Genomic DNA, 10,854 nt, shown 5'->3' on the forward strand with positions numbered 1-10,854 from the left:
AAACGGTTTCCAGATGATGACTTTAGAACGCTTGGGCCTAGGGTCAGGAGAGTTGATAGGGAGGGTGGTCATGACCAGTAGAAGACTCCTATTGAATTTAAATTCAGTATGCCAAAGGTCAAGGTCACATCGACTCAAAACAGTTTACCGTTGCTTGGACCTAGTATCATTAAACTTAATTGGGAGGTTGATCATAACCAGCAGATGACCCTATTAATTTTTAGGTCAAGTTCATATTGACCCAGAACAGTATAGCTTTTTTTGTACAGTGATCAATTTCTGTTCCTTATGCAATTACTAAATGCATCAAGGGGGACATTTCGTGTTCTACAAGGTTTTGTTTGAATTGGTAGTCTCTGACCAGTAAAATGATAAACAACCCTCGAACCCCCTAGCACTGGCTTAAGTTGAACTCTATTGAATGAACTCTAAGATGCCAAAGGACCAGAAAATATAACCACACCTTTTACAGTTACCACACTTGTTAAGCTCCAATACAATACAATACAATTACCAATACAATACAATATTGATTAAAATCTGAAGTTTTATGACACAATATATTTAAATACATATTCATAAAAATATTTATGAAAACCTTTACTAAAGGAATATGGGAGACTGTATAGCAAATATACCTAGAGCCACATGCTGCAACATAGGCCATCCACAAGTAGAACTATTATAGACAGGTTGTTTCAAATATCCATCAACAAATACCTGGGGATAGGATAAAAAGGGGAGCTGGGAAAGGGTCAGTAAACGGGAGAAGGCATTAAATATGGGAGAGGGGATGAATGGAAGAAACACCCACCTAACTACAAGACAATATACAATATAAAACGAAATGTCAGACAAAATGCAAGTTGAAAATGGGGGCAATGCCTTGGAACTGTCAGTAAAGAAGTGATATGAAAATAGCCACTTTTACCTCCATCCAACAAATAAAACTACTTCCTCCACCATTAAAGCTGGAAAGTCGCCATATGACCTATCATGTGTTGGTGCGACGTTAAATCCAACCAAAAAAACAAAAACAAAAAAAAAATAAAACTAAACATAATGGAATACTTGTTCATTAACATCATTCTCACCATATGTTATAGACTGCAATACTTCATGATTTCTGCCCAGTTTACAACTACTAAAATTGTGTGTACTTCCACTTGTACTGAAATTACTCTGTGCATTTACTTCTGATTAAAATTTTGTTTATTATCAAAACCGTCATTTATTTAACAATATTCGTAACCCTGTCTTCAATATTTTCTTAATTTTGCATCTTTTACCTTGAACTAAAATCAGCTTTCCTTTTTATTTGCAACTTTACGTGAAATTACACACAGCACATTAAAGAAAAAATATGAAATTATTGCAATTAGTTCTTATTAATGATTATTGATAAAAGCTGTGCCTATTGTGAAAAACTTTCAAATAATTTTCGTCATATTTTTAAGTGATTCCGCCTTTGCGACCAGTGCTGACCAAGATAAGTCTGCACATCTGTGCAGTCTGATCATGGTCTGCATTGTTCGCCATTGTCAGTATCTTTTTGGGAAGCACCCCTTTTAACAGTCAATGGTACTGTCAACATTGAAAAATGTAACAGTTTATTACAGAAATTTAGCAGGGTTAAATATATTCTATTGTACTATCCAGCATCGAGTTAGCCAGGCAGGCTATCTCATGACAGCTCTTGTTTCCATATTGTCTGAGCTGATATGAAAATGTTCATGTAATGTAATAGTATGAAAATACAGTCATCTGTGATCATTTTTATAACAGATTCCAAACTTCTGTAAAATTGAAACCCAAAAATATTCTTATATAGGAGCAAACTTAGCATTAAAATACATTGAGTTTTTATAATATTTCTCATTTGCTGAAAGCTCTTTGCAAGAATTTGAAGGTAGATTATTCCGTAATTTGAAATAGGCTAATTAATTGTTAAAGTAGAGAGGTGGATACACTTCAATACATCTCCAATCTTCTTACATACTGTAAAACATTCTTAGATCCACAGACAAGCACGCTTCCATAGCTAGACTGTAGGTAGCGGAGAACAGTTTCTGTCCAGACTGGTAAATATGAAATTGGTTGATAAATGTCTAAAGTAGACAAAGTAGATAATTGTATTTGAGATGTTCATCTCTAGCTAAACAAACTTGTACACATCAGTGTAGTCCTGAATTCAGTCAACAGCCAACAATAAGTTTGCTCTGTTGTTACTGACAGCTGGACTGTAGGTAGAGGAGAACAGTTCCTGCATGTTTTAACTTTGGTCCATTAAATTTTCCAAGAACTTGACAAGTTTACATTTCTGTCTAAAACAACAAGTTTCCATTTCTGTCTAAAACAACAAAGTTCAAATTTTTTGTTGTAAATCTTAGGTATCGGAGAACAGTTTCTGTCTTTACTGGTAAAAATGAAATTTGTTGATTAATGTCTGAAGTGGACAAGTGGATCATTTTGTTTGAGATGTTTAACTCTAGCTAAACAACATCATACACATCAATACTGTCCTTTTTACAACCAACAATAAGTTTGCTCTGTTTAGGATCATAGCAGACAGTACGGCATTCAGCATCACACTTCAATACTTCCCCTATCTTCTTACAGTCTGGTGTAAACTGTAAAACATTCTTAGATCCAGACCCACACACAAGCACACTTCCATTATTTGTTATACAAACATCCCTTGCATATTTCAACTCTGGTCCATTATATTTTCCAAGAACCTTTCCATTTCTGTCCAGTGAGATCAGTCCATAGTTCCTGTCAGCAACATAAATCTTGGAACCATCGTTACTGACAGCTAGACTGAAGGTGTTGGAGAACAGTCCCCATACAGACGGGTCCGTGTTGAACTGCTGCAGCTTGCTGCCTGATACAGTATGTATGTATACTGATGTATAGTCTGAAATATACAAATGTCCAGCAGCATAAGCTAGACCATAACACAATGGTCAGTTTTTATCTGTTTGGTTGGTACCATTTTACTTCCAAGTGAAACAAACTGAATGTATCTACTAACACCACAGCTGACAGCAACTTCCTGGTTACTGATCTTACATACTTGGATTAGGTTACCAGATACATCACAGTAGTCAGTGACAGTGTATGTTGAACTGTCCACACGTTTCAGTTTACTGTTTTTATTGTCAGCTAGTATTATGGTTCCATCATCAAGGTCACAGGCACTGTAAATATAACACTCCTTTTTGTCTGATGATATTCTTATGTTATATTTCTTCTTGTTTTTGACATTCATTAAAGCATTGGAAACTGTTTGTATAGCACTAACAGCTTGCATTTTACTTTGAGTACTTTGATACTTTTGACTTTCATTATTATATCCGTCATAAGACTTCAGCCTGGTAGCACTCTCTTCTGCTTTTTGTGTAGCACTAACAGCTTGCATTCTACTTTGAGTACTTTGATACTTTTGACTTTCATTATTATATCCGTCATAAGACTTCAGCCTGGTAGCACTCTCTTCTGCTTTTTGTGTAGCACTAACAGCTTGCATTTTACTTTGAGTACTTTGATACTTTTGACTTTCATTATTATATCCGTCATAAGACTTCAGCCTGGTAGCACTCTCTTCTGCTTTTTGTGTGGCACTAACAGCTTGCATTATACTACTTTGTGTACTTTGATACTTTTGACTATCATTATTATATCCATCATAAGACTTCAGCCTGGTAGTGCTCTCTTCTGCTTTTTGTGTAGCACTAGCAGCTTGCTTCTTACTGCTTCTTTGATGTGTTTTACTGTTATTACTATGTTCATCTGTAGACTGTGTCTCGATATAACTCGCTACTACGTTTTGTGTAGCTCTGGCAGCTTGTTTCTTACTGTTACTTTGTGTACTTTGATGTGTTTTACTATCATTATTACATTCATTTTTAGACTGTGTCCAGGTATCGATCTCCTCTAAATGTCCTAAAAGATCTAGTTCTCTTAACATAGACATTAGATTCGGTTCTGTTATAAATTTTATATCCTCTCCCTTTATTTCCTCTTTTATTTCAGCAATGAATTTGATTGCATTATCGGCAACATTTTTGCCTTTCTTTGTGCTGACAAACATCTGTGATTCATTATTACCCTCATTTAATAAGTTATCTTTAGCTGATGATATTTTCACCTTTGTTTTCTGATTGTTGGCCATTTGTTCATCTAGTTTGTCCAGCTTTGGTTTGTATTTTGCATCTACAGCTTTTACAGAGTTCTGCTCCAGCACATCAAGCCTTTGGTTGATATCTTTTCTATATTCTTTTATCTCCTCCAGACAGACGTCTTTACTTTTTAATAGGCGTTTTTTCGCTTGTTTGAAGTTTGTATGTTGGTCTTTCAACAGTTTCTCTGTGGTTTCTAGTTTCTGATTTATAACCTTAGATGCTGTTGTGCCTTTGTTGTTTTGCAGAAAGTCTGGTATATAGAAAGTATCTCGACAATGTCTGAAAGCATAAAAAGGATATTACAATTTTCAAACCCATGACTAAAGAAACGCAAGTAACCGTACTCCCATATTGAACAATTTCCAACATGCAAAAGAAATATACTTTACTACAAAAAAGCTTAGGAATACGGTAATTTGGTTAGGACTTTAAGTAAACTAGTCTCGCTGTAGTTCTGTGGACTGTCTATTTATAAGCGGTAATTACGTGTTAAACAAATAAAAGAAAGATTCTTTGTCTTTCTCATCGAATGTCTAGCTTTCTGACAAGACACTTTTTTACCCTATGCAAGTGACTATTACAACCTATTATATTAAGTAAACTGAGATATATTTTACAAGTAGTTATGATCTCTCCAACAAGTATCCAAAACGTCTATATTTTAGTGCGTCAACCTCACATAACGGAGTGTTATACATACAAATTTAACCTGCGTAAATGTCGTCTTATTTTTTTATTTTTTTTTTACATCGCATTTATTTGGAAAGTACAAATAAAAACTATGCATACTGTAATTCTAATACATGTATAAAAGGACAGGTTATTCAGTTATACTCTTTTATGTAGTATCAACTCTTTGAAAATACCCATGTCCAATTAAGGTTTACTAGATACAGAAGGTTTTGTTTTTTTTTATTAAAATCCATCATTTACAGTGAACGTAAACTGTTTAACTTTATTTTCAATTTTTGTGACTCGGAAATATTTCAAAGTGAATTACCAACAATGAAAAAAAAAACCAAGCTGGCCGTACAAATAAGAGCACTTGCAAAAATCAATCCAAATGGTTGCTCGTGTCACAGATATGACAGACACATTGAGAAAACAAATTAATAGGTGATGACTTGTTTACATGTTACCGCCTCGGCAACCTAGTGACATAGCTCTCCGCTTCGAATGCGGGGATGCGGGGTCTTTGGTTCGCTCTTTGGTTGCGTCATACCAAAGACATGAAAACAGTACTAAACGTATGTCTCACCTAATTTTAGACCTCCGATCCGATAATGCATAATGCTTGCAAAATAATCAAAATTAGCATCATACATACCAGAAGATCAATATCTCTTGGCATGTTTTTTTTTTGTTTTTGTTTTTTGAAAAATGTAAAATGAAGTTAAATATTAAAATTTTATAATAATGATACCCCCCATTGACTTACGTTGTGAAATGACTTGACCCTAGACACCACATTTTCATCATGAAATGTAGAACAAATGCAAAATTGGATTACCTGAGGTCAAAATCTAGGTAATTGGGTCAAAATAAAGAGGCCACATTATTGAACTGATCTTAATGAAACTTTGTTAGATTGTTCGTCCCTATGCAATCTAGGTCAAATTCAAAACAGGTTTACTTGCGGTTAAAAACTAGGTCACTAGGTCAAGCCTTTGAAAACCGTCTTTGAACTCTAGTGGCCACATTTCCTATTTGAGCTTTATAAAACAATTGTCAGAATGTTAAAATGTCCGGATGAAAAACTGGCTTACTTAAGTTCTTCAACAAAGACACCGTGTCAAATCATACAAAAGTCTTGTTAAAACCCTAGAGGCCCCATTTTCTATTTGATCAACATAAATCTTTGTTAGACTGATTATCTTTATCAAATTTTAGTCAAGCTGAAAAGTTGTATACCTGAGGTCAAAATCTAGGTCACTGGGTTAAGTCATAGAAACACTTGTCAGGATGTTTGTCTCAATTAACTATTTGTTACGTCCAAAACTTTGTTACCTGAAGTTTTAAACTAAGTCACTAGGTCATATGGACTTTGTTTACACTTTGGAGGCCCCATTCTATAAAAATGTTTATCGCTATGAAATTTACGTCAAGTTGAAAAGTGGGATGCTTCAGGACAAAAACTATTTATCTAAGTTAAATAATAAAAAACCACTACTGAGGACGCGACTTGTATGATTTTCATACAATTTTGTCAGAATGTTTTGCACTATTTGCGTCAGCTTCGAAACTGGATAATCTTGGTCAAAAACGAGGTCACAAGGTAAAAATCATACAAAAGCCTAATACACTAAAATGCCACATTTTCTTCATGACCTTCATGATACTTGCTCAGAATGTTTGTTTAAAATGTAGGAATAAATTATGACTTGGTATTTTAGGTGAAAATTTTGGTCACTAGATCTAATTATTTGATTAAAGCTTAGCTCATGATCTGCCTTCTTTACATAAAACATTGTTAGACTGTTTATATCTATGAAATATAGTGAATACTTTAAAAAAAAACAATCTTCTGTCCAATTTCAAAATAATTTTACTGAGACTTTGTACTAACATTGCTGCTTATCCTATCAGCGTGAAGTTGGCAGTACAGCAGTAGCAGCAGTAGGAGCAGTTAACTGCTGCTACTGCCAGCAGTTACAGCAGTTAACTGCTCCTACTGCCAGCAGTTACAGCAGTTAACTGCTGCTACTGCCAGCAGTTACAACAGTTAACTGTTCATACTGCCAGCAGTTACAGCAGTTTATTGCGTATCGCAGTTAACTTCCAGCAGTGACAGCAATTCATCGTGTGTACTAACACCAGTTAACTGCTACCACTGCCAGCAGTTACAACAGTTATTAAAGCTGTATTACCAGTTAGGTGATGGGAATGGCATAATACAGATGTGTAATAGGCCGTCAAACATACCCTTCACACATACATTTGTCCGTATCGTATACTGAAGCGTTCTTAATCTATTTCTATCTTCAAACTTGTAAACGAAGTCTCGTGCGCGTTCAGTTGTTCTTATTAAATTTCATGTTATTGGATCGTGCAAGTGCAACGTCCAAGGATATTCATTTTTTTTGTTACAAAATTACTCAATGGTCATTTCTTTTACAGACATTGCCAAAGACTTGTTATGTTCTGTTGCTAAGTGTTATGTGCAATGATTTTACATCTGTGCTTCTTCCACGATAATGAGGCGGGAAAAGTGCCGAGTCGGGATTCGAACACTCCTCAGCCCGTTACAGATGTTATCGCCAGCAGGTAAATGATGTTTCTACGACATGCTTTATCATTTCTCTGTGTATGTCACTGCAGCAGTTACATATTGTCACTTACTACAGTTTCAGCTGTTTTCTATATGATATTGACAGCTGTTAAAATATACGAATTTTTGAGTTTTCTATATTTCCTATAAACATTATATTATATAATGATAGCAGTTAAATGACGATATCTGGTATCAGTGTCAGATAGATGTTACTGTCCATAGTTAAAAGTTGTTTCTGCGATTACTTTCATCAGTTTCATGTATATGTTACTACAGGTAGTTAAATGATGTTTTTAAGAGCAGGATATGCAACCACCAGCAATAAAACAGTAATACTAAGAGCAGTTTCGTCATTGTTCTTACTATTTTACTGTCAGCAGTTAAATAGCTTATAAGAACGTTTACCAGTCTCCTATATATGTAACTGCCAGCATTTAAATATGACTAAGAACAGTTTATCAGTATGGTTTATTTGAACAGTTGATCAGATTTTTATGTCTGTTATTGCTAGCAGTTAACTGGTATATACGAGCAGTTTAAAATTCTCATATAAATTATGTAAGACCAGCAGTCTCAATTATGTTTGTGCCAGCAGTTAAGTGGTCTATGAGAGCAGTTTACCAGACTTCTGTTACTTCAAGCAGTGAAATGACCAATGAAAGCAGTTTCCGAGTTTTCTTGTGTTACTGTCAGCAGTCAAATGGTTTATAAGAGCAGTATACCAGTTTTCTACGCGTAACTACCAGCGGTTAAATATTTTATGAAAGTGATTTACCAGGTTCCTGTTACTGCTAGCATTAAAATGGTTTATGACAGCAATTAACAAGGTTCTTGTTACAGCCAACAAGAGCAATAAACAAATTTCGTATATATTTCCGGTGTATTTACTGCTGAAAGAAAGCCACTCCAACCACACTCCGCCCCGATTTCTCAAAAACAAGTTTTCCCGGCAAACACCGCCCGACCTCGGCCCGAGTTACTCCCAAACAAGAGTTTTCCCGGAATGGCGGCCACCCGTGCCTGGTGGGGAACAACCCTCTCTACAACGGCCACCCGGTCCGATCCGCTAATAAAGGTCTGGGGCGGAGCTGGGGGCGTCTAAACTTTCCTCGTTTTCCAAATCTACCTTGTGCGAAGGATTGATACATAAATCTAGTTTCATTGTAATTGTCTATACGGAGCCAGGAAATCCGATTTTATCGCAAACAACTTTTTGTCAATATTTATTCCTATCTTCACTTCAATAATCATTAAAGATAATCCAATGAATATGTATGCCTATAAAATACATTTATTCATTTTATTAAGAAAACGTACTGGGCCACTTACGAAACCATTTACATGTAACTGTCTGGAAAATCGCAGTTTTTCTACTTTCATTTTCATAACGAGTAAATCAGGGGAATTAATTACATCAAACTTGTTAAAACTTACTTTACCATGTGCGTAGGAGCATGGGTGTGGGGTCAGGGAGCGCATCCCTCTGTAAAATAACAGTAAATAAAGGGAAAATGGCAATATGAGACAGCATTTTGTACTGATATGAATGTCTATTGTGAAGAAAGGGAAACAAAATATCTAATGTCAGTAACATAAACTAGTGTAACAACTTATTAACTGCTGTAACTGCTGGCAGTAGTAGCAGTTAACTGCTACTACTGCTGCTACTGCTGTACTGCCAACTTCACGCCGATGCTTATCCTTTCTATTTCTACATAGAGCATAATTTATTCAATGTTCATTAAACATACTCATTGAAGTGTTTCAAGTTAGGGCCTAATGTTAATTATAATGCATAAGATGATACTATGTCATTTAATAGTACTTAGCCAGTATAGAATTTAAAACCTTACTTGTGTTCAACCGCCATACACGTAGAACAGCCAACATCGTCATGGTTCTGACAATACATGTCTACATGTTTGTGACTGTGTCTGTCACAGCGTTCAGTGGGAACAATTTGTATCATCTGGCTGGTTCCTGGCTGGAAGTGTCCGATGTCGAGAATCTTGTGCCTGGATAATGCAGGAATATCTTCATGAAACTTGACACAAGTTGAACAATAATAATCTTGACAATCCACGCAAAACTTGGCAGCTTCCGTATTTTTGTTTTTATGTTTGCATAAGGAACATAGTAAAACAAAAGTTTCATCAGAAAGTCTGTTCGTCTCTCCTCCCCCTGTCGCCATTGTGAGAATTATTAGAAGTGACCAATATATTCCCGTATATAATGATCCATGAATGAGTATTAAAAATAATTTGTACCAAAATTAAAGGTATAAAAATTCAATCAACCAAGTTTTATACTACATTATGACATGGCGTATATTCAGCCGCACATTAAAAGTGATTTTTAGACTTTGAAGTTTAGATATCAAATAACAAATAAAAGGTAACAAGTTCAATTTATATACATGTAAAGTTTTAAATTCGTATAAACTAATCTTCAGTATTAACCTAAATGACGTTGATAACAAACTCTGTGTTTGCGTTAAACTTCCTGAATAGCATTTAGGGACAAAATAGATCTATGTATTTAAAAGGCTCATTATTTACAATGTTATTTTATTAAACATTGTCAGCAGGAATGAATTAACGGACACAGACAAATATACCATCTAAATAAAATGCACAAATATGTTGCTCTTAAGCAGTTTGCTTTTGCTTAAATGTTGGCCCTTGAATATATTTGTACCAATGCAGAAGTGGGCACCTTGTGGTGACTTTCCATCTTTTGGTGGTGGAGGCAGACTCCTGGTGCACCTCCGAGTATTATTTCGTCAAGGGTGGGCAACTTGGTTGAGCCACCGGCCTTCCGTAATATGCATTAGCCAGTTGTATGGCTTCTTCACATGAAGAATTCTACGCTCAAAGCGGGTTTCGAACCCAAACCGGCGAGGGGCAAGTGCTAACGACCTTCACCACTCTGCTATCGAGGCCCCGTACCAAGATAGTAAATACTTGTTATACTATGACATGCAAGTTTATGGATCTCACTTAGGTGAATATTATCTCGGTCAGGTCCATAGACTTGGTTATTCACCGATATCATTATACAGCAAGTATTTCGCTTTATTACTATACTGAGGAATGAGCAGTATGGTTAGTATATTAAAGTAAATAATATGTAGAAAATAGATCCCTCGGAAGCACCGAGAACAAAGCCAGCAGCGAAAATTGCAGACTCCTTCATGAGCAATAATGGAAAATACAACACTGCCCACGCCCCCCAGTTGAAATCAATGATCCCGAAGGACCAGAAAATACTAATGCTAGACTGATCATTTGAAAAATGTTAGACAATCCACCCGCTATATACTAGAAATGCAAAAGACATTGTAAAACGCTAAATCCCGATACATACAAAAGCATGAAAATGTGGCTCAACGGACATCTA

General features: G+C 35.6%; 1 protein-coding gene across 1 annotated transcript; it reads right to left on the minus strand.

Annotated features, from left to right (window-relative positions):
* Nucleotides 1-336: 336 nt before the first annotated feature.
* Nucleotides 337-9,832, minus strand: LOC123529016 (E3 ubiquitin-protein ligase TRIM33-like). The gene is made up of 2 exons (XM_053518440.1): nt 9,309-9,832; nt 337-4,463 (listed from the first exon to the last, which is right to left on the minus strand). Exons 1-2 carry the CDS (start codon nt 9,644-9,646, stop codon nt 2,948-2,950), a joined length of 1,854 nt encoding a protein of 617 aa, XP_053374415.1. The 5' UTR covers nt 9,647-9,832; the 3' UTR covers nt 337-2,947.
* Between the last annotated feature and the right edge of the window lie 1,022 nt (nt 9,833-10,854).

Source organism: Mercenaria mercenaria, chromosome 1 (assembly GCF_021730395.1).
Source record: "Mercenaria mercenaria strain notata chromosome 1, MADL_Memer_1, whole genome shotgun sequence".
NCBI classification, from domain to species: Eukaryota; Metazoa; Mollusca; class Bivalvia; order Venerida; family Veneridae; genus Mercenaria; species Mercenaria mercenaria.